General features: G+C 47.9%; 2 protein-coding genes across 2 annotated transcripts in view; one reads left to right on the forward strand and one right to left on the reverse strand.

The window, feature by feature from the left end:
* The window catches only part of LOC104374622 (alpha-2-macroglobulin-like), a 416004-nt gene that overhangs the window by 138157 nt on the left and 254198 nt on the right, over positions 1-23649 (reverse strand).
* YBX3 (Y-box binding protein 3) lies at positions 1626-22492 on the forward strand. Its single transcript, XM_086609667.1, has 9 exons — positions 1626-1848; positions 5650-5713; positions 7436-7469; positions 12279-12368; positions 13019-13141; positions 17961-18052; positions 20596-20767; positions 21421-21521; positions 21958-22492. Exons 1-8 carry the CDS (start codon positions 1626-1628, stop codon positions 21484-21486), a joined length of 864 nt encoding a protein of 287 aa, XP_086465793.1. The 3' UTR covers positions 21487-21521; positions 21958-22492.

Genomic DNA, 23649 nt, shown 5'->3' on the forward strand with positions numbered 1-23649 from the left:
TCAAAACAAACCCAAACAACTTGCTGGATTTTGTAAAACTGCCTTCAATCTAATATTAAAGATGTTGAGAAGTAGTTGTTGCCAATATAAAATGCAATGCAAAAGTAATTAAGATCAATCAATTCTCTACATTTTAGATCCAACCATACACTTAGGGCTTAACTCCAAGCCCAGTTTTCCACTGCCTCGGTGGATCAAGTGCCACATTTCTGAGTTTATGATTTTATGACCTTTTAAACTTGCCTTCATAAATAAGTGTTATAACTTAAATTTTTCGACAAGGGAGGCGAGCAGAGAGTTGAAATGACCTACTTGTGGTAGATCATTGTATTATCAGTTTTATGACAGTGTCAACACGGGCACAGGCTGCAGTGAAGATAAGGTCCCAGCTACGCCAGGGTGTGTGTGAGAGCACACTGAAGGAGCGTTTGTAGTTTGAAGAATTTAGGGTTCAAATTCAGGATTAAGGCCCAGTAAGTCTCCTATATGGGAGAATATCCCTCTGGGAATACCAGGGTTTTCCATTTTCAAGGCAATCCTGCAGCTTCAAATGTCTCTCCTTTCCAAAATTGAAAGAAAAATTAGTCTTTCTACATGCGTTTTATTAATATTTATCCCCAGAAAAATACTGTTTACTGTAAAGAGAAAAAAAACATGTCAACATTATTTTCATATGACATAAAATAACTTCAGTACATGAAATTATTTGGACATGCTCTATCGCAATGTTAGTTTCTGCAATTGTTGAAACCAAACGTTTGCACTTTATTGAAAGGTGTTATCTCAATTTTTTCCAAGAAATACAATTACAGAAATAATTCGTGTCTGCAAAATGTTTCCGCTTCGGCGAGCCCCGCATTTGCCAGTTACAGAACGGGTCCGTTCCATCTGCTCCTTGAGCAAGCCCGTCGCCTCAGCGTGCCCCGTTGCAGACAGGTGAGTGCAGCCACCTTGCACATCACCCACCCCTGTAAAGCCTTCAGAACTCTTGTTTTCCCCTCAGGGCTCTCAGTACGGTCCGAAGCCCCTAAAAAGCTGCTTTATAAGGAGAAAATGTTATTTGCACCCGCGAATCACCAAAGGGACTCTGCCTGCCCGATCCGGGGCACTCACAGCACGCCACCGCCAGTTCCCAGCGCCTCCAGTTCGCTGGGGCTGGTTTAGAATCATAAAGTTTTTCGGGACAATGATGAATTTCAGCGCTTCTGACGCGTCCCACGGTACGTAAGCCTTTCGCGCAGCGCGTTCCGACACCTTTTCCACAGCCAGCGCGGAGTACGCAGGTTCCGCACGAAGGGAGCAAAGCGCAGATTTTCACGTCGTCACGGGACTCGAGAGCCTGGGGCTGTGAAAGCGAGCCCCGCGCATAAACGCGTTTACTTGTTCTAAAAATCGTTCTAAAAATCGCAGCCGTGACGCGCCGTGCCCACGCCAAACAGCCGCGCGCCCCCCCGCGCGCGGGCGCTAAATGGGGGCGCGGCCCCTTTAAATGCTAATGAGGCCGCGCGCCGCCCGGCGCCGGCCCCCGCTGACGGCGTTAAAAACTTCGGCGGGGCCATTTTGGGGGCAGTAAGACCCAGCGCGGGCCCGCGGGACACCGAGCGCCGCGCACCCCGTCAGGCACCATGAGCGAGGCGGCGGAGACCGGCACGGCGCCCGCCGCCACCGCGGCTGCTCCCGCCGCCGCTCCCGCCGGAGCCCCCGCGCCGCCACCGCCGGACGCGAAGCCCAAGAGCCCCGTCAGCGCCGCCGCGCCGGGCGCGGCTGTTAGCGAGGCGGCCCCCGGTGCTGCTGCTGCCGCCGCCGCCTCCGCCGCAGCGACAACCGAGACGGAGAAGAAAGTGTTGGGTGAGTGCCGGGAGCGGGGGGCGCCTGAGGCGGGCGGTGTTGGCGAGGAGGGGGGACGGGGACGTCCCGTGGGCACCGCCCGCGGCCCAGCCCGGTTTCCCGCCCCCCCGCGGCTGTGAGTCAGGCTGCGCTGAGGGGAGGCGGCGGTGCCTCCTCCCGCTCGGGCCGGGGGGAGCGGAGCGGAGGCTGGCCGGGACGCCAGCTCGGAGTTGGGCGGGAGCACCTGTGTGCGGCGGCGGCTTCTCGCCCCGCCCGGGCCCGGAGAAGCGCCCGGGGCCGCGAAACGCGGCCCCGGGCGCTTCTCCGGGCCCGGGCGGGGACAAAACCGGCTGCCGACCCGGTTGGCGAACCGTATGTGCCTCTCATTAATCTGAAGGTCTTTGCGCAACTTTCCTACCTGAGAAAAAAAAAATACTGCTTTAGTAATGCCTTTAGGATTAGTGTTGTTATTTCCCCCCTTTTTTTAATCTCTGCTTAATCAATGAAGAGGTAAGTGAAGTGACAAGTTGCCATCTCAGTGTGTAGCTACTGTGGGGTTGTTGTTGTTGTTTTGTTGGTTTTTTTTTTTCATGGTGATTGAACAGGATCAACCTGTTGAAAAGGACGTGGTTTCAGTCTGTGGTGGGAAATAGGGATCTGCTGGTGATAACTGTGTGACTTCAGGAGGTCAGTCAGGCGGAGGAAGATGAGGCTGGCTGCTAGTGCAGAGCCCTGAAGTTCATTCACTAAGGAAAGACAGCAAATTGTCTACTGATGGCAGAGACTGAGGTCTTAGTGCAGCAGATAGAGGAGCCAGGTACAGGATTCCACTGAAGCTGGGAAGGGTTCTAGCCAAACAGCAACTGGAGGTACACTACATACAATTTTATCCATCCTCCCCCATTCTGTTAACTTGATTTGTCAGTAATCAGTCCAGGCACATCCATATCTCTTGGTATTTCTGGCTGCTTCTTGCCATAATGTGGCTTGTTTTGTTCTTGGTAGTGTTTTTATCTTCCTCACCTGTTGCTGTTGCTTGTGGGGGAAGTGAAGGCTGGTCTAGCAGAAAAAAGAAAACTGCTGTGGTGGGAGTTTTGCACACTGGCTAAAAAGCTAGGTGAGATTTTTGGCAGGAATTGTGAGGAAAAGCATCATTTATGATGCTGATTGAAAATGGACTTATGTTCGAGTCCACCTCAAATGTCCCTGTTAATGGTCTTGTAACAGTTCACTTAAGTCTTCTCTTACGAAGATCGCATTATAAGCAAGGTCTCATGCTTGCCCAGGGCATCCAAATGTGTGACTTCTAGGAATAAGGATAAAGGCAAGTCGACTTTCTCTTCCCTCTGGGTCACAGGAAGCTCTAGCTTTCCTTCTTAAAACTAATGAAGTGGCTATTTTAGCATGGGTAGGAGTGGCTGGTGATTGTTTCCTCTGATAGTGTCAGACTACAGCACCTTGTAGACATATGTGGGCTTTCCCTTGGTGGTGGGATAGGTGCCATTGCATTGACTGCCTGCTCTGACTCGTTGGTAGATCTGGTTATGGTTTCCTCTGGGCTTGCCCCGTCTCCCCACTGTGACAGCTCGGGCCGAGCAATGGCAGCACTGTGGCCCTGTGCATGTTCAGCGTAATGCTGTTGTGTCTGACTCCCCAGTTATGCCTAGGGGAGACTGTAAAACTGGTGTGGGTGGGGATGGTATTTCCCCAGTAGGTTGTCTTGGGAGCATATTGGAGACTTGCCCCTGGTCTCTGGCAGCCGGTGCGAAGGCAGCGGTGTGCGTGGACTTCCATTTCTCAGCAGCCAGCTGGCCATGTGTAGTCAGTTTTGGCTGCTTCTCCTTCCACCAGCTTTCTGACTCCTCTGAGGGTTTTTGTCGTGCTTCCTTAGGTTTCTCACACTCTTGCTAATCTAATTGAAGTAGGCCAACAGATTCGATGGCTGTTTTGCGGGGGAGGGAAAGGATGATGGTGGTGGAATCAGTGGTATTAGCCTTGTTGCTTAAAGCAGGCTGAAACCTGCGTGTGCCCTTGGTGCCTGTGTCTGTGCCTCCCTGCTCTCCCCCGTCCGACTTGTCGGAGCGCAGTGAGCTCTTGTGTGTAGCCAGTGCTGTTGTAGCAATGTGTGGCTGTACCTAGAGATGTCTCTGTGAAACTGCACCTAAAAAAACAACTACGAATGTTGATGCTGAAGACGGTGTTACCAAATCAGTGCTAGGCAGTGAAAATGAGGGGTTTCATCTCCAAACAAGAGGTGCTGGGAATGGATGCTCTACTACGTAGAGCACTGTTCTCTACGAACTTTTGGGCAACCTGATGTAGTGGAGGGTGTCCCTATCCATGGCAGGGGGGTTGGAGCTGGATGATCTTTTGAGGTCCCTTCCAACTCAAACCATCTATAATTCAAACTGTCTTAACATGGTATTGCTGCTTCTAAATCAGAACATTTTCTGCTAAAAAATTGTATTGAGGACTAAAATCTTCTTTTCTGAAAGTGCAGTGACAAATGGTGTGTTAAGACTTTCGGTAACAGCAACAGTACTACAATGGACAGTCAGCAAATTTTCCTACTTTAGCTCTGTACTGAGGGGAGGAGGAAGAGGTTACTCTGTTGGAGAGGTGTATAAGGATGGTCAGATTGTCTGTCTGGCTCTGTCATCTCCCAGTAGATGTTTGGTGAAGAATGCTGGTGTAGAGCAGGTGAAGGTAACGATTTGCAGTGTCTTCTTGTTGCCTCTAGCAGACTGACTTGGACTGGGACTTTGGAATTGGAGATTGTCTTTAGGCTATTTTGCTTGTAATTGTCTCTTGAGTTCCCCCTCCCACCCCAACCAAGTGTAAGGTTTTTACCAAGCAGCCATCTGTAGGTGACAATCCTTTTAAACTAAGTACTACATGGATTGCTTAGATAGTTGTGGTCATGCTATGTAATAAGTCACATCTATTAAAGTCTAGAGCCCAAAATTCTCCCTTTCCTACAGGTTTGAAAAGTACCAGTTTATGGTCTCCACCCAGTTGCTGAGAGGGAAGGAGAGGTTTAACTACTTCCATCGCTGTTGAGTTCCTCCCACGTGTTCTTATGTGTTGAAGAAACAGGTTTTGCCAGATCCTATAAGACACTGCAGTATGGCTTCTAAGTGAGATGCTATTTTGGTAGTGGGTGGGACAGGAGCTTGTCTGGATCCTACAAGCCTTGGAGCGTAAAGTTGGTCAATTTGTAGCTGCTAAGACTTAGAAGATATCTAGAAGTAGGAATACAAAAAGAATAACACCTTGTGGTGTCCTTAGTGTGGTGTTGACAATGCAGCAAAGAGCTTGTCCAAACTAAGTGTGCTGCCTCTCTGCTCGGGAGTTGCATGATGCTTGATAGTGCTTGCTTGGCCGGTTCTGGTTTCCAAGGAAGAAGGGGAGGACAAATCTGAGTGAAGGAGGGGACTTGTAATAAACAGTTTTTTCTTCAGCCATGTTTTGTGTCTAGCTACTAAGCTAAATGGGACTGATGAATGGCAGTGGGATTTTCAGCTTCACTGCCCATTTCTGGGGTGAGAAAGAAAAAAGAAGGGATGGATGGCCAATTCCAGAGTGAAGTCCAGGTCTATTTTGAGATGCTGTGTGGTAAACTCTTGGCTGAACAACAGCAAGTTAAAGCACCGCTTCCTGCTACTGTATTAGTATAAACCGAAGCAGAGATGAAGGAACACTTTAGGGTGTTAAGGGAACAGAACAGGTCTGGTTGTGAGTTCATGTGCAGGTGTAAAAGTATTTTGTCATGTTCTTGTACTTCCTTGTGCTTTGGAGTAACTTCTTTTAACTTCTTTCCAGCCACCAAAGTTCTTGGCACAGTCAAGTGGTTCAATGTCAGAAATGGATATGGCTTTATCAACAGGTATGTTTAAATGACGATAGTCGTGTCTATACTGCACTAAGTCGTGGCACAGATAACAGGCCACGCGTTGGTAATTGCAGCGGAGGCCTGAGGACCTGACTTAGAAGTTCGTGCAGTTGATAGCCAGATTTGGCTAGGCATTCCACAAACTCGGGTATCATCTCAGGGGCTTTTTTTTCCCCAGTTTGTTCCCCTCTTCTTTGCCCCCAACCTGCATCAGAGGTGGGGTGTGTGGCGAGAAGACAGAAGGGGTCAAACTCATTACTAGTTTGATCTGTTATTTGTTTCTCATGTTTACTTTTACTAAAGCTTTAATGAGCTTTATGTTCTTTCATGAGTGCCTGCCTTTTTTTAAAGGGGTGAGTCAAGCTGGAGGGTGAGGGCTTACATTTTTGGATAGGAACTCAAGTGTTACTGATTGGTCAAAATACCTACTCCAAATACACCTTGAGATTCTCCAGCATGACCTAACTGCAGATATTCCAGGCCTAGGTTCACAGAAGTTATCTCGCTGTGTCTTTCTTTTCCTCTGATCACGAACAAAGCTCTGAATGGCACTTAAAAGCCAAATAGCTGGAAGTGATGTTGATCACGCTCCAACCTTAGGTGCACAAGACTCACACTTCCAAGTTACTGAAGGAAACGCTGGCTCTGGCTGGGATATCTCTGGGGCTGAGGGGCTTAAATGTGCTTTATGAAAAACAAAGCCCCTGCGTGGCGAACGCTTGTCTTGCATAAGGCATACCTGGCGAGTTGTTTGGTCCTGCAAGTCCTCAGACTGCTACGCAGCAGGCAGATTTGGGCAAGCTGGGTCCTGTAGAACGGGGTAGCAGAGCCCAGTTCCATGGATCTGAAGCTGGTTCTGGTACAGTGTTAGTCTCAGTCTCTGAAGACGACTGTCCAGTGTTACTTTGAAGAAAACCTTGAGTTAGGAAGTACTCCTAGTCTTTCAAAGCAGTTGATGTGAGAGCCTTCAGCTGGGCATGGTCTAGTAACTTGTTAGCTTTCTTCCTAAACGGAAGCCGACTATTACTTCCATCCAGCACAAGTTTTGGATTGTGCATTGTCTTCACAAACTGACCCACCTTTTCCCTCCGCAGAGGAGTTGAGTGGACAGGCAGCAGGGTCTGGGCTCTCTGTTGTGTGGGATCACAGAACCGGCACCTTGTGTCTGTCTTGGTTTTGCGTGCGGGAGCCTGAAGGGGTGGCCTGATCCAGACAACCTGCTCACCTCTGGGTCCCCCTGCAGTGGGGTCTCCTAACAGCTTGTGTGCATGGTTGCTTTGAGTTTCACTGAAAGGAGAGCTCTGTTAACAGCTGTGCCCAGTCCTGTTGATCATCTTGCTTGACCTCTGGGATAACAGCTCGGGTTGCAGCCCCTGTGGAAGTTTATTTTTTCCAGGGGGGGTGGGGTGGTGGAATAGTGAAAGGCAAGCAGTCCAGCCCAGTGTCAAAACAACATCTCGAACGTTTGCCAGAAGATTACAGAGAACCTCCTCCTGTCCCCTCACCCTTCTGAAGGGTGGGGAGTCCTTTCTGTTGTCAGGCATATGACCACAGAAATTCAGAGCAGGGCCTTGGTAGTGTAGACTTACACAGAACGTATGGAATCCCGGGGATGTACTGCAGGCTGGGGGAAGGAGGGCTTCGCTTGTGAAGTCAGAGACTTCTATTTAAGTCTCTTAATCTGAACTCTTCTGACTTCTCACTTTCTCTTCACAGAAATGATACCAAAGAAGACGTGTTTGTTCATCAGGTAAGGCAGCTGTAATTGTCCTTTGAGATGTGTGCTGTGATAGGTTTCTAATGCAACTTCCTGAAACAGCCACCCAGCCTTGGCTTCTTCTTGGAGTATTTACTGCAAATACCTGGAATGGACATGTGTGCTGAAGTTTTCAGGGAGGCATGTTGGGATATGTTTTTCTTCTCTCTGGAGTTATAGCTGAAGGAGTAGGTATCATAACCCTTCATGCTTTCTTCTGTCTGCTCTGATTGGAACACCAGGTGTTCTGGAGGATATTTGGTGGTGTTTTGATTGTCCTTCACCTGGGGACATGACTTATCTATTTTGTAAATACCTCCCTACTTGTCCTTTGTCCTACCCCACCACTTCCTCGTGCTCTCTCTGCCTTCTCTTTCTTCCTACCCTCTTCCTTTGCGGGTCTGTTCTGTCTGCCCTCCCTGGTATTGGAGAGAAAGCCATCTAGTCTGGCTCTTGACCAGCCTGGGTTGCCATCAGCTGTTGCTGCACGAGGCAGCTGCTTTTAGGAAGAAGGGGAGGAAGGCTGTGTGCCACGTGTGCCCAAGTAGAGAGAGGCTGCCCAGCGGCTTGTCATTGGTTACCTTCCCTTGAACTGTCAGTACGCTCTTCTCAGTTCATACTGTGACTCTCGGGCCACAGGCAGCTAATGGGGAGACAGAGGATGCTGTCTCCACGCTGATCTAGATGGATTAGTTGGCTTGGATCTGATTTTACATCATCTGAGACTTTTTAATTGACCAGGAAATGGAATACTGCCCCTGGAGCTTGTCCCATATGAAATGTCTGCAGGCCCAGGTGATTCTTTAGAGCGTGAGCTTTCTCCGTAGTGTAAGTGACAGTACTTCCATCAGATGTAACTGGGAGATCCGCACTCAGTTGGTCACAGAGGATGAGGATATGTGCATGTGCAGTGGTGTCAAAGGTGCTGGTCAACACTGAGTTGGTTTAGTTCCTGTGGCCTTATCTGAGAAGAGATGAAGCTGGGAGAGAGTAAGTCTAGAGCCTGTAATGAGTGAAGATGATGTTGGGAAGTGGGTGCAGCACACATACCTGGTTCAGTTGGTGGACTGGGAGTAAGAGCCGATTGCGCTCTTCTTCCTTACAGATGGCACGCTGTGTGCATGCCCATGCAGATGCTGCAGCTGGGGGGGGGGGGGGGGGGGGGGGGTGTCCAGCAGAGTGTGGGAAGAGTTGTAGCAGGAGCGTGTTCTGGATAGGCAGCACTGTAAAACTGCCTTGAAGACAAACAAGGTGTCCTTGAGGCCTGTGAGAAGTTCTCCTGGAGAGCAGTGGCTGTGCTGATGACGGAGATAAGCAGAAGAACACTGATCCACGTTGGGAAGGCTGCTTGTGGAGACCTGAAGAGCAAAGGCCCATAGCAAGCTGCTCTTATCTGCGCTGTTTTTGTCTCCGTCACCTGTGGAGAAGATGATGCACCTAAAGGCAGACTGGTGTGGAGTGGGAATGGGACTTGTTTCCCATCTCCTGTGGCTGAAATAATCGCGGGGTGAGCACTGAGCAAAACTGGCTTGACTTCTCAGAAATACCACATCATGTGCCAGATAACATCCGATTAACCCTCTGGGTGGCAGAGGAGGTGCTTCCAGCCCTGGCCTGGGCTGCTGCAGTTGGGTCTTCCTCCAGCTCTTCCATCTCGAGCTGTCCCTGCCCGTGAACGTGCTTGCTGTCGGAGCTCCCGCCGGAGCGCTTGGCTCTGCAGGGCCAGCGCTCGGGAGGCAAATCCGTCATGTAAGCAAACATCCTGCTGCGAGCTCCCGCTCCGCGGTTCGTGCTGGTTCTGCCCCCACTCTGTGCCTGCCCTAGGAGGGGCTGGATTATGTGCCTAATCCCTGCAGAATAAGGCTGACCTAGTTGAATAGATACAGCCTCCTCCCTGCCTCCACTGCCCGCGTTCGCAGCCAGGAGGGAACGCGGATCTCATGATTGGAATGGGGGCTAAGGCTCAGCGCCCGGCCATTGGGCGCTATTTATAAACCCAGTACAGATTAAAATGCTTTTCTCTTTAGGGCATGCATGGCTGGCTTCGAGTTAACCCTTCTGCTTGTAGGGGCACCTGGCAGTGTGTTGGGAAGGGCGACTCTTCCCTGGCTGAGCCTTGCTGGCGCCCTTGTCCGGTTGGTTTGTGCCAGGTGCTGTGTTGGTCTGAGGGGGTGTGAGCAACGGGGATCGATCCGCTGCCTGCAGCCAAGTGTGTCTGGGGAGGAGGGGGGGCGTCTCACGATTTAACACCATTGGAAGTGTCAATTTGAGTGGGCGTAGGCTGAATCAATGAGCAGTGAGGAGGAGCTCATCTCTTCTGCTGTAGGAGTCTTTCTTTTTCTTCACTTCACTGGACTTCATTCATCGTGCATGGCCTGGTGGACCTGCACCAGTGACTGGTGTAACAAACTTTGGCTGTTGCTATGACAACACTGGATGTGCCCATGATGTGGTGATGTCATGAGGATATGGAAAGAACTCTTCCAAACAAAATACTGAACTAGCTCTGAAGGCTCTTACAGCTGCCTGTTCATCAGTGTCCCCTTGGGAAAGGAAAGGCTCTGCCTTAATTCTTGAGTGCTGTCTGTGTTAACACAAAGCATCTGTCTCTTTGAATTGGGAAAGCTGGAGCCTGCGGAGTGCTGGTGAACAGTAACAGGGAGACTGGTGCTCTCTCCCCTCTGGACATACAGAGTAAAAGTCTTCTCATCAAGCTTGCAGCTTAGGCTCATTAGAGGCTTATTTCAGCAGTGTTTACTTGCGGCTGAAGGAGTAAGTAGTAAAGCTGGATAGTTTCTGCTCTGAATTCTAGGACTTAGTCAGAACTGCTCCTGATTGCCTTCCATGTGGCAGTTTCTGTCTCCAGTGGGCAGGTTATTTATTTGCAAATCTGAAACTTTGGTGTTTCTGTCCACAAGTCTGGAACAGAACATGTGGAATCCTGTTGAATTCATCTTCTGCTGCCGTCCTTGAAGGATGTTTGAGGGGCTAGATTAATCTTTAAGTACACTCTCTGCTGAAAAGATACCTGGTAGCTCTTTATTCCTCTGCACTCGGAAGAGGAAGGAGTTTGAAGTACAGCTGGTTGATGGCTCTGTCATATGCAAAGCACAGGTGTGTTGAGTTTGCGTCAGTTGTCTCAGTACAGGTGGAGTGAAAGAATTAAACCCTTAATCTGCAGGGAAGAGAATGATTTCAGTATTGGTATGTAGCATTTATGGAAAAGCTCGTGCTTCCCGCTGGTCTGTACCAATGGGGCAGTTACACTGACAGGTCAGCAGAAAGCAAACAAAGCTGTCTCAGCTGATGGTGGGAGTAATGCTTGCTAAAGTAATTTCCAAAAGAACTCACTTGAGCAACTCCTTCTCTTCCTCTATCAAAAAAAAAAAACCCAAACAACCAACCTCTTGGGTTGTTTTTGCTTTGGTAGCAATAATATGTACACGCTCGCATTTTCCTGAAGCTGCTCAGGGATGCTGCAGGGTAGAGGGAAAGGTGCAGCTGGATGCAGGGCTAAAAGGATGTGCTGGCCTGTAGCCCGAAACACAAGGTTGTATTCAGCACCAGTGAGAAAGCTTTTCCTAATCTGATCAAGCTCACCTTTATACTGGTTAGAACTTTTCTTTGAGTGGGAAATAATTGTGAGCTGTTGTTGAGTGAATGAATATAGCCGTCACGCATGGGCAGTAACTCACCTGGTCTTGATTCTGCCTGCTTTTCTTGAACTACAGATGGATGTGACAACTGTCTTTTCTGTTTCTGCCCTGCATCCTATTTCTGAAGCCAAGCTTGTGCCCTGTACTTTCTTGCGTGCTTCTGTCTGCTGGATCTGTACCCGCCTCCTTTATGCTATCAAAAGATGCCTGTATCAGGAAACGTTATTTTATCTTTAATGATCTAAGAGAATTGCAGTTAAAAAACTGGCTCCTAGATTGGCTTGTATAGTGTGTGTGTCTTGGTTTTTGTTTGGGTTTTTTCCCCTCCCTCAGCCTTTTCGAGTTTGTGAACCCTTATGTAACGCACAGGTAGTAGTCTTGTCTTGCTGACTGCCTTTTGTGGAATCCTACAAGTGTTCTGTGGAGTGAAGGGCATCCGTAGTTGACAGGCTGAAAACTGCTCCAGGAGGTTTGAGTGTTCCTGTGAGTCTGAGGAGGTTTTCAACTGGTTTTGATCCAAAGCCATGTTAATAGTGTTTTGGGGTTTCAGTCTAGGAGATGACTTAGACTGTAACTGTCTGATTCTGGTACTATTCCTGTGCTGTGTAGGGACTCACCTCATTTTTGGGGTCTCCCTTAGGGCTTAGGTAAAAAGCTTATTTATGTTACACCAAAGTTATAGTAATTTTTCTCCAGTTACTATGAGTTACCTTAACACCTTATAGCTAACTTCACCTTCTACAAAAATGCTCCTGGTCTTAAGTTATCTGTAGATGGCCTCCAGGTCTGCTGATGGCTGTGAAGGCAAGGGTCATGCTTGCTGCTGGAGCTGCCCTAGTACAGCTTGCAGGAGATCAGACAGTCAGTGGGAACTCCTGTTCATACAGAACTACGTGGGTGTTTAGTAGGCTTCACAGAGGGGATCCTGGGGCAACAGCTGATTTGTAAACTGGTGAGTACTGAGTGAGCAGCAAGCCTTGCCTGAGTATTGGAGAGCCTGTTCAGTAAGATTATTTGAAATATCTTGATGTGGCAGCTGATGTGGTTTGTAGGGTCGGGATTATAGCAGAAGAATACTGTCCTTCCCTCATCTACAGGGCTATGAATGTGTAAGATAACTGTTCTTCTCTATCTTCTTTATTTAAAGACAGCAATAAAGAAAAACAACCCACGGAAATATCTCCGCAGTGTTGGTGATGGAGAGACTGTAGAATTTGACGTGGTCGAGGGAGAGAAGGTGAGAGATGGAGTGTGGTCCAGCAGAGTTAATGTCACTGCAGTGGGGAGTAGCCCAGAGCCTTTAGCTGTGGATCTGGTGGCTTTATCTAACGTGTTAATCCCTGAGGTGGGGGTGTTCATACAGGTTTTTCTGTGGCAGACCTGTTTGTTAAAGGCTTCGTTAAGAAGTGTCTTTAGGCACTGTATCAAAACTCTAACTACATCCTACTGTTCCTAGAATCTGTAATTTTTACTTCATAGAATGTTAGAAGCTTGCAGTCTGCCTGGTAAGCACTAACTGATGCATATACTGCCCTGAAGAGTTTGTCTTGAAGTCTGGTAGGTTAATAACTGTTATAACCTTCAAATTGTCTGCACTTCTACCTTCTGAAACATATTTTGATTTTTCTTCTGAGCTTTTTGGTTTTTTTAATCAATTGCTGCTCTCTTTTTCCTCTGAACTGACTGGCTGAAGTGGGTCTTAACACAAAAGAGTGTTGATCATGAGTTATGGGGTAGAGATAACAGACCTACTTATGCATGATTTGAGAGCAAGGAGTCTCTGTAGCTTGGAGCTGATGCAAACAAGCCTCTTTGCTGTTTCATCTTCTCCCTGCACCTGGTTGTTCTTTTCTCACACCACCTTGCTTTACTCTTTCTGCCTTGTAGGGTGCAGAAGCAGCTAATGTCACTGGTCCAGATGGAGTCCCTGTAGAAGGCAGCCGCTACGCCGCAGACCGGCGCCGCTATCGACGCGGCTATTTTGGCCGACGCCGTGGGCCTCCACGAAGCGTAAGTTCAATTTCTGCAGCGGTGGTCATGCAGCCTCCTCAGCAGTGTTCTGATCCCTGGTGAGAGGCAGTACAGGTTCAGCACTGGCATATGGTAAAGGGTTGATGCTTAACCAAGTTGTGAGTTCTTCAGCAATGTTCTGGGTTCCTCCAGCACGTCTTTGATATTGATACTGATATTGTCTGTTATCAGGTGCCCTGTAGGCATGTCTTTCTAGAATGCATTGCAAGCATGTTTGAGTGTTCAAGGTATCTGCTTGAAAGGTAAACACAAGGGAGTGAGCCACCTAAGTGGTTCACTGTGCCCTTTATACCTGAAGCAATGGCAAGTATTTATGTTGCCATCAGTAATCATAATTTGGAAGGGTTACTTGGAAGACCAGATTGATTTAGAAGCTTGTCACTTCTGCATGGCGTGGTGGTTTTCAACTAGTTGAAACCTCCATATATCATCCCTTCGTAGGCCTCTGTCTGCTGTCATACAGGGTAAAGATCATGCTTTTTTTCTTTGAACAAGCTGTGCAACACTGTTCATAACATCTGCAGGTCTTTGCAGAAGTATGAGGTACATGGCTATGGCTTTAGCAGTTACTCCTATTCACATAGCACTTGTGCTACATTGATGCCTGAAACCATCCAGCAAACCGGGACATGCTCCAGGCTTCACTATCTGTTCTTCAGTAGCTGAGTCTGCGATGATCACTTGCAGGAATATGAGCGGCCTGGTGGAAGTCTCTACCCAAGCACCAGAACTCTCTTCTCGCCTTGCTCTGCAGAGCTGACAGCATGGGGGCAGACAGCATGAGTGTTGTCAAATCCTTCCTTAAAGCCTAGCTGTTTACAGTAGCTATTGCGAGGTCTTTTCTTTGATCCTGCTGGATACCACTGAGCCTTAAACACATGAAAGATGTTCTTTCTGAGGCCCAAGGAGACTGAAGGAAGTTAGAGTTGGTAACTTTTGTCTTGTTACTGAGTATGGCTTTGGTTTTGTGGTGATACAGTTTGCAGCTTCGGCTTTCACACCAAGTGGCAAAGAACTAGGGTACTTCGTTTTGATCCACTTCTTGATGTTTCCAGTCTTACCTGTTAGCTCATCAACCAGCTATGTTCCAGGATGTTTACTCAGCTGCAGGCAGCTGTTGCTGCACGCCTGAAGGGAAAGGTTTTGGGGTACTCAGACCTGCTATGCTTAAAGATCTACCAGGCTGTGGAGGTGAAAGGTTTTCCCCGAGCTCAGCTTCCCAGATCAGTCCAGTGTTTAATGGGGAAAACCAAAAATAACCAATTGTTTAATTTGTTGAGATAGCTTTCAGCATTGTGGCCTTCTAGGTTTCAAGACCTTTTAATGCATGTCTGTTAGCAACTCCAGTGCAGCCTTGCAGCACAGCAAGAGCTGATTTATGGTTGCTCACTGGCATGGCTTGAAGCAAACTAAAGATGCTATCTGCTGTTTGCTGTGCTGGCTCAAATCTGCCTGTACTCCAGGTGTAACTGACTGGGTCTGTTGGTGAACGCATGGAATTGCTCAAAAGTGAAGAGAACCTTGAGGAATCTGAGATATTTAACGAGCTCCAGTGGAACTGCCCTTGGATTGCATGGAGAATTCTGTGGAAAGCAGAAGTACTTGTTTGTATCAGAAACTTGTTAATTGTGTCTACAAAAAAGAATCCGTGCTCCTTACTGAACTGTGAGAACATAGACATGTTGTGGAGCTGTAGTCAGAATGGTAGAACAGAAAATGAATCATGGAATAGCTTTGAGAGCTCATGATGTCCTCATCCACACATGTGTACGTTACTCATAGAAGCAGCCTCTGTACCAGTGAGTCAGAAAACATGCGAAATAGCTGGAGAACTGTTTTTAGGCTGACGTAGTTCCTTGTAGAGGAGACTTGAAAAGATGAGCTGCTCTACAAAAGCTAGAGACTCATCTGAAGAGATGTAAGAGAAATGAAGAAGAGATTAAGGGAAGCAAATGGGTAAAAAGCTGAATGTGGTTACAGTTAATGCTTCCAAAACTGTTCTTCGAGGGACAGCAATAAAATTTTGTACCTTTTTAGGGTTAAAGTAAACTGTGTTGAGATATTCCTGGGGCAATCGCAGCCTGCCTGCCTATTCTGGCCTTCTTCAGAGGAAAACGTAGAGCAAGCAGGCCGGCTTCATTCATTTGTCTGGACAAAACATCAAGTCATCCTAAAGAAGGTTTTAAACCGAGTTGGAGGAGGCTGAGTGGACAGGATCATGTGTCTGCTAGACATAGTGTGGCTCTTATTAGAAAAACTTGATTTGTACTCTTAAGTCAGTCTAATAGACTTAGTATTGGTATAGTTAAACAAGACCTCAAAGCTCAGGTTCTGCTTTTCAGTCCATTTCCATCTGTTTCAGTGACTTCTGACAGCATAGTTTTATTCTGTAGCTGTGCTTCACTTGGGGCCAATAGACCTGGATAGATTGCCACTGATGGTAATTTAATGGGTCACTTGAGTTTTTGTCATACTATAGAAGATGCAGGAAATTACAGGGGCTTCTGGGCCAAGCAATTCAGTGGCTTTGCCACCCTGTTTTCCACTGATGGTGGAAGCCAAACCTGTTTGAAACACTGACAGCAACATTGAGCTCAGGGTGAGTAGGAGAACGTTTCCATTGTTTGAGTAATGCTTCAGCAGGTTTAGTCATTCTTTGCCTCATGGCAGGAGATGGAGGCTTTGATCTGAGATCCCAGTGCAGCCTTCTGTAGGGGAGGAGTGAGCTTGGGCTGTGCCATTAAAAACATGGAGAAATCCAGTATTGCCTTTCCAAGAGCTGTGCATGTGGTGCTGATTTTCAAGTGCTGGGGGAGAGCTTTGGCTGACGGAAAGTACTGTTGTGTACCCCTCCCTGCATCCCTGTGGTCAGAGCAGTCCATGATTTGCTGGCTTCTGGCACGTTGTCCTTTGGAAGAGAACTACTTGGGTCCTCGTGGTTCCGTATTTCCGGCGTGGCGGCGCTGGAGCTGAGCGCTGGCTCTGCTTGCCTAGGACTCCCAGGAAGAGGAAGGGCGGCTTTGCTCGAGCGTGTTGAGGGCTGGCCTGGTTCTGTGCCCTGTCTCCCCTCTGCATCTTGCCCTTCTCTTCTCCTGTTTCTGTGCTTTCAGTCCTCCGTTGAGGAGAGGGAGGGCAGGAGCAGCGAGGTCCTTGTGTCACACAAGGCAAATCCCAAGGCCTGTGCCTGGCTGTCACCGCGCTGGCGGTGCCATGTCTCGCCTCGCTGCCTGAGACGCTGCTGCCCACCCGTCACAGGGCCGATAAACTGAAGTTGTGTAGTGCAAAGCAGCTCGCTGCAGTCTTTGGTGTTGAAAAGCAGATGCAAGTAGCATAGGGCTGTCAAACTCAAAAGTGTAATTTTCCTTTTGGATTCTGAGTCTCAAGTACCTCTGAACTGCTCTCAGATACTCCCTGTTATTGCTGTCTGCGTAGTCAGTAGGAGTTCCTGTGGGTGTTAAGTTATTCTGATCACTTTGATGCAAGAGAGAACACAAGGGATAATGTTGTTTGGTGGTTTTCCTAGCTGAATTCTGGTTTATCTCTCCTTACCTCAGCAGCTGTCCCTGTCCTATTGTTAGGAATAGCTATACCAGCTGGTTTTAGGTACAGCGTGTGAAACGTTTCAGTTGCCTTTAGGCCATGTCTCTGCTTTTTGGAAACCTGGAAAGCTACAAAGACTGCTTGAAGGTATTAATGTGCTTGGAGGGTGTTTTACTGTGGTGAGGGAAGATGGTCCAGGTTGGTCCAGGCTCTGAGGTTCATTAAATTGCCCAAAATTTCTTGTTGCACCCTGCAATGCTCCAGCCTTTCTAAATGCTCATCATCTTAGCTAAGGAAAAGCTGGCTGCCCGTGCAGTTACCCGAGATGGCCAGTTAAAATAGAGCAGAATCTGATGGTGGCTGTTAAAATTGCTGTGTGGAACCAGAGGGAGACCTGTCAAACTTAGTGTAGACTACTGAAGGCTGTCAGGAAGCAATAGCTTTTGTTTCCTGCTGAACTGGATCCAGAAGGTCTGGAAACAGGAGTCCATCTTAAGTTAAAGCCTCCTTTTCAAGGCAATAGTGTCATGGGTATGGTTAATAATGTAACTTTTTGTGAAACAGACATTACTGATGGCTGGCATTTAAAAACCAAAACAAACCCAACCAACAAACTAGAGAAAAAAAAAGCCAAACTGGCATACAGCTTGATCAGTTAACAGCTAAAGTGGAAAGATAATCACTACATCTCTGAACAGTTGAAAATGCTGAGTGTAGGAGAGTATTTGACATGGTATAGTACAGTTTTCTGTTTTGAAGTTTCTTGATGGTTTTGTGTGAGTTCTCTGTGGAACAGGGCTTTGTGCAGAATGCAGCCAGAAGTGGTGTCTGGCAGATTTCACTGTGACACTTTGTCAATTGCCTTTCCGAATTCACAAGTGTTCTGATCAACAGCTGCCTCTCAGTAACACACTCGCCCCTTCCAGTGCAGTGTCACGCCTTGATGTGCACTTCCATGGGCACTGGGGAGAGCTGTTGGGTTCTCTCTCTCGTGGCAGGCCAGGGGGGGCATCATAGAGTGGTTCTGTTCTTCTGCAGAACAAAGGCAGCACCATGGACTCTTGTTCTATCCTACTCTGCCTAAATTAAATTCTTCAGAGTATCCAGGTCTTTGTACTTGATAACGCTGGTGTTTCCGTGCTGATATTCTGTGTTTGAACTTGTGTTCAGATCATTGGGCTTCATAGTTAACATACTGCTTGTGAAATAAGGTTACACTTTGTCTTTAACGCTGTATTCTGTTTTCTTTTGGTTGTAGGGTGGTGAGGGAGAAATCAAGGATGGGGTCACAGAAGGAGGACAACTTCAACAAGTCCATAGGAATCCTACCTATCGTCCCCGCTATCGCAGGTGTGTGCTGTTTCCTTGGCTCATCGTTACATTTGGATGCGTTTGTGATCCGTACAGGCGGTGTTAGGAGCAGGAGCAGGAAGCTGTTTTCCCTGGCATTCATGTGTGTGCAAAAGGTAGGGACAATGAGAAGCATTGTAACTGCTAGGAGAAAGGTGAGCTGCAGGAGTAAGGAAACAGCTGTAGCACTTGTTTAATGTGCTTACATATTGCTCAGAGCCAGGAATGGGTCAACAGAGGGTGAAGAATTCTTTGTATTCCTTTACTTCTCACAACTGAGCAACATATTGAAGTGAGTTGCAGGGTGGTCTGTCTTCCCAGCTGAACTCTTAGGCTTTCCTTTCCCACTGGGTCTGGGACCCACCACCTGCGTAGCAGGGTGACGGAGGAGGAAAGGTGGTGGCTAAAGGAAAGGAGGGCTGACAGCAGAGGGGAAGGAGAAGGCTTCTGTTTGACAAGGGTATGCAGTGACAGGACATGGGGCAATGGCTTTACACTGAAAGAGGGGACATTTTGGTTAGACCTAATGAAGAAATTGTTCCCTCTGAGGGTGGTGAGGCACTGGCACAGGCTGCCCGAAGAAGCTGTGGCTGCCCCATCCCGGGAGGTGTGCAAGGCCAGGTTGGATGAGGCTTTGGGCAACCTGGTGTAGTTGGAGGGTGTCCCTGCCCATGGCAGGGGTGTTGGAACTAGATCATCTTTAAGGTCCCTTCCAACCCAAACCATTCTGTGATTGTGTTTTGTCAGTTTATAAACATGCTTTGTTTATACAGAAAATGGGGTGAAATGTTCTTGCACACTCTGGGAACATGGACTTGATGGTTCAGTGTTAATGATGCCCAGCTGGCCTGATTGAGATGTGCTACACTGTCTTATACGGTCGAGAGGGGCAACATAAAGCATAGAGCGAAGATCCAGGAATGGTTTACAGGGGGAATTCAGATTCCCAGGGATGGCACCATTAATCATGACTAGGACTGGGCTGCTGTATAGCTATGCCAAGGCCAATGTAGCAGAATCAGCCTGCGTGGCCACTGCTGGCTTGTTCCTTCTCAGAGGGACCATCTCAGAGGGCCATCCAGAGGGACCTCGACAGGCTGGAGAGGTGGGCCCGTGCCAACCTCATGAAGTTCAACCAGGCCAAGTGCAAGGTCCTACATCTGGGTCATGGCAATCACAGGCACAAATACAGACTGGGTGGAGAATGGATCGAGAGCAGCCCTGAGGAGAAGGACTTGGGAGCACTGGTGGACGAGAAGCTCAATATGAGCCGGCAATGTGCTCTTGCGGCCCAGAAGGCCAACCGCGTCCTGGGCTGCATCAAGAGGAGCGTGGCCAGCAGGTCGAGAGAGGTGATTCTGCCCCTCTACTCTGCCCTCGTGAGACCTCACCTGGAGTACTGCGTCCAGTTCTGGAGCCCCCAACACAAGAAGGACATGGACCAGCTGGAGAGGGTCCAGAGGAGGGCCACGAAGATGATAAGAGGGCTGGAGCACCTTTCCTATGAGGACAGGCTGAAAGAGTTGGGGCTGTTCAGTCTGGAGAAGAGGAGGCTCCGGGGTGACCTTATAGCGGTCTTCCAGTACCTCAAGGGGGCCTACAAGAAAGATGGGGAGAGGCTGTCCAGGAGGGCCTGTTGTGATAGGACAAGGGGTAATGGTTTTAAAATAGAGGGAGGTAGATTCAGGTTGGATATTAGGAAAAAATTTTTTACCATGAGAGTGGTAGAACACTGGAACAGGTTGCCCAGAGAGGTGGTGGATGCTCCATCCCTGGAGACATTCAAGGCCAGGTTGGATGAGGCCCTGAGCAACCTGATCTAGTTGGAGATATTCCTGTTCCTTGCAGGGGGGTTGGACTAGATGACCTTTGAAGGTCCCTTCCAGCCCTGACCATTCTATGATTCTGTGATTCTATGATTCTCCTAGGCAGCAATTCAAATGGCTGACCACGTCTGTCTTCGAGGATGGACAGTAGAATGTGCTGCTGCAGCTTTGGCAATGAGGAGCCCCCCCAGGCTGCTTGTCTTAGCCTTCCAACCATGTACCAGCCGAGCTCCGAAGGGACAGTTTGCCAGTGTTCACAATTATTGGAGATGGTACTTGGCTGGTGTTGCAGCTGGAAGGCTTCAGGCAGCTCCAAGCAGACCAATGTTCTAATGCAAAGGCTTTAGGCTCTACTCTAAGGAAGGCCCACACTCCTCCAAGGCTCAGGAGGAAATGCCTCCCTTAGGTGTAAAAGCCCTGCCTTAAATAGTCAGGAGTCACATGGTTTGCTAGATGGGTCAAGTCTATTGGTCACTTGACCATCCATCTCCCAGAGTGATGGGCTGAATGCTACAGCACCTGTTTCAAGCTAACTTTCCCAGTGTAAGGAGCTACAGGGGTTTCTTAGTTAGCCTGCATAGGGAAAGAACTTTCACAGGATGCTGCAGCAGCCAAAAGGTTTCTCCACAGGCTGGATGGGTTTTCGCTGGGCCAAAACTATGGTAGTTGAACCTTCTCAGGCTTCTTTCATACTTAACATGTGTTTCTCCTCTTCAGAGGGCCCCCGCGTCCGCGCCCTGCCCCAGTGGCTGGAGAGGCTGAAAACAAGGAGAACCATCACGAGGCCAACACTGTGAGCCAGCAGCCACTGCGCCGTGGGTACAGGCGCCCGTACAACTACCGGCGTCGGCCTCGTCCACCCAACGCCCCAGCTCAGGATGGGAGAGAGGTAAGCACGCTCCGGCAAAACCTGGTGGAGACCGACTTCTGACGGGGTGAATCTTCAAGACCTTCTGTCTTGTGAGACTTGTTTTATAAAATGTATTACTGGTGTGCTGGAGGAGTCTGGCCAAGTCCAAAGTGCTGATGGTTGAAGTTTGCTGATTTTGTTGCCTGTTCCTTGTGACCTTCTTTGAGAATGAGCAGCTTATCTTCAGTGGAACCAGCAGTGGGATAAGGATTGCTTCTGGATAGTTGGTAATTGAGGTCAGACTGTGACAAATATTTTTGAAGTGGAGAGAAACAATTGTGTTCTCCATCTTCCTCAAGCCTTCAGTCTGTGTGTAGTACAAGCGATGGGTTTGTAAAGCTCCAGATCCATTTTCTGAACTGCTGGAACCAGATGATTTCAGGGAACAGTTTGTAAACAGATTTTATCTTGGTGAGGAAAGACTTGCCCAATCTATATTTAATTGAGGTGGTTCCCTGACAGAATCTGCTGTGTAATACTTAAACTTTAGTGTATATCCTATAGTTAATATTTTCAAAGGATTAGTTTTCCTTGATTATTTTAAAACCTGGGTTGTGCTGGCCCTACCACTGCGGAGAGGAAGGGTCTGGAGGCCAGTCTTTCCCTGTAATAAAGGTTTATTTGTATCTCAGACAAAGGTGACTGAAACACCTGCTGAAAATCCTGCTCCAGTGACCGAGCAGAGCGGTGCTGAGTAATGTCCGGCTCCCCAGGCACTCGTACCATCCCTCAGGTAAGGAATATAGATGGTTCCTGCTCAACTGAGGCAGTGTTGTGGATACCTGTAGGACTTGGGCTCTGGTCACATCCCCAGATGCATGGCCAGATATTTGTGATAACTTCCCAGAGAGCTGTATAGGCAAACCAAGAGCAGTCTACTGATTTTTCTCTTCTTTCTTCTGCCTCTGTGTCTGTATTTGTCACAAAAATAGATTTTGCTTTATAATTCTGATTTTTCAGGAAGATCTACCTGGTCTGTATAGCACTAGCATCTGCTGATGAGTTAATGTTTTGCTGTAGGAAGGTACTGCACCCTCAGCTTACGGACAGGATAAGCCAGTCATGCTTATCCTGTCTGTTACTGTGATAACTCCCTCTCCACCTGACTTCTCACCTCTTCAACAGGAAAATGAAACTTAAACTGCATTTTTTTCAATTTGGCTCTTCAGGTGTCCTAAAATACAACTCAAAATAACACCAAAGAAACACACAAGCAATAAATCGTCAACAGTGATGACAAAAGGAAAGATTGGAAACATCAGAACTTAAAAGGAAAAAAACAATTACCAGCAGCTGAGATCCAGGGAATGCCTGCAAGAGATGCATGAAGAGAGAACAAGAGAGCGAGATTCAGAAAGAGCAACCTCCCCAGTTTCAACAGCAACTGTGGGTTTTTTGGTTTTTTTTTGAATTTCACTGTTTTGCTAGTATTGAATTTTTCAAATTTTCTTTTGGTATCAAACTGAAAAGGGAAAAAAAACACCCAACCAAAGAACTGAAATTGAAGTCAAATGCTTTTTTTATGGGATGCTGGTGCTAAACCTCCCAGGTGTGATGAGTTTCTTTTTTTTTCCTGTGCCAGTCCTGCTCACTGCAGGACATGAGGAGGAGAAAATTCCGCTTTCCTTGGTAAGATCTATTTGAAACTGTGCAGCATGGGTGACGTTCCTCACAAATAAAAGTGATTTCAACTACAAAAAAAACCAAACTGTTTGTTCATGTTGGTGACTGAGCCCCACACAGCTGCTGGCTTCTTCCCTCCCCAGTGGGATGGGGGAGAGAATTGGAGTAGTGAAAGTGAGAGAACTTGTGGGTTGAGATAAAGACAGTTTAAAGCAAAACCAAAGCAGAACAAGGAATTCATTCGCTGCTTCCCACTGGCAGGCAGGTGTTCAGCCATCTCCAGGAAAGCAGGGGTCCATCATGTGTAATGATGACTTGAGAAGACGAAATGCCATTGCTCCGAATGTTGCCCTCTTCCTTCTTCCCCAGCTTTGTGTTGAGCATGATGTCATATGGTATGGAATACCCCTTTGGTCAGCTGTGTCCCCTCCCAGCTCCTTGTGCACCCCCAGCTCCTTGCTGTGGGGTGGACTGAGGAGCAGCAAAGCCCTGGCTCTGGGTGAGCACTGCTCAGCAGTGGCTAAAACATCCCTGTGTTATCAATGCTGTTTCCAGCATGAGTCCAAACCACAGCCCATACCAGCTACTGTGAAGAAAGTTAACTCTATCCCAGCCAGAACCAGCACACTTATTTGAATGTGTGCTGCTTCGGCATTTCTATGTGGAAATGAGAGCTGCCTCTTTAGTAGGTGTTGCTGTATCTTGTCTGAAACTGTGCTGGGTGATATGAGTGCAAGGACAGGGCTGGGTTAGGTGCATCTACTTCAAACCAACTTCTACCAAGAAATTACACAACAGAGCTATAACCTACACTGTCCTTTCCACTCTTCTGGCTCAGATGGTGTTAATGGTTGGGTTTTTCTTGTACCATCTTGTGACAGGAGTTTGGGGGATTCCAAGTGGGTTACTGGGATGTTGTTTTCCCCATTTGTTCTGTGAACAGTAGAATTCAAGCTGTGAGATTACTCTGCTCAAAAAGATAAAGCGGGCTTGGTAGCTGCTGCTTTATTCAAGCTTCTGTCTCAAATAAGTTTTATTAGCCTCTCTACTATATTTGAAACTGGCAAAAGCTCTGTACCTGTTCCATCTTGCATTAACGAGCAAAGTACTTGGCTGTCTTACTAACAGGTGTTTTCTCTAATGGTCCTTCCAAAAACTCAGATGCATTGCAAGTGTTATCAGTCTGCTTCCAGCTGTTGGATGTCGGTGCATTCCTTCAGCTGCTATCTTGTGTCCTT

The sequence above is a fragment of the Tauraco erythrolophus genome, chromosome 4, assembly GCF_009769465.1.
Source record: "Tauraco erythrolophus isolate bTauEry1 chromosome 4, bTauEry1.pri, whole genome shotgun sequence".
In the NCBI taxonomy this organism is placed as follows: Eukaryota; Metazoa; Chordata; class Aves; order Musophagiformes; family Musophagidae; genus Tauraco; species Tauraco erythrolophus.

What these genes read in the sequence shown, in the direction of transcription:
- YBX3 (XM_086609667.1), top strand. Translation starts at nt 1,626, where the DNA reads ATGAGCGAGGCGGCGGAGACCGGCACGGCGCCCGCCGCCACCGCGGCT. An exon ending in AAGACGTGTTTGTTCATCAG is followed by an intron (nt 7,470 to 12,278) that starts GTAAGGCAGCTG and finishes CTTTATTTAAAG; the next exon opens with ACAGCAATAAAGAAAAACAA. An exon ending in CAGCTCAGGATGGGAGAGAG is followed by an intron (nt 20,768 to 21,420) that starts GTAAGCACGCTC and finishes TTTGTATCTCAG; the next exon opens with ACAAAGGTGACTGAAACACC.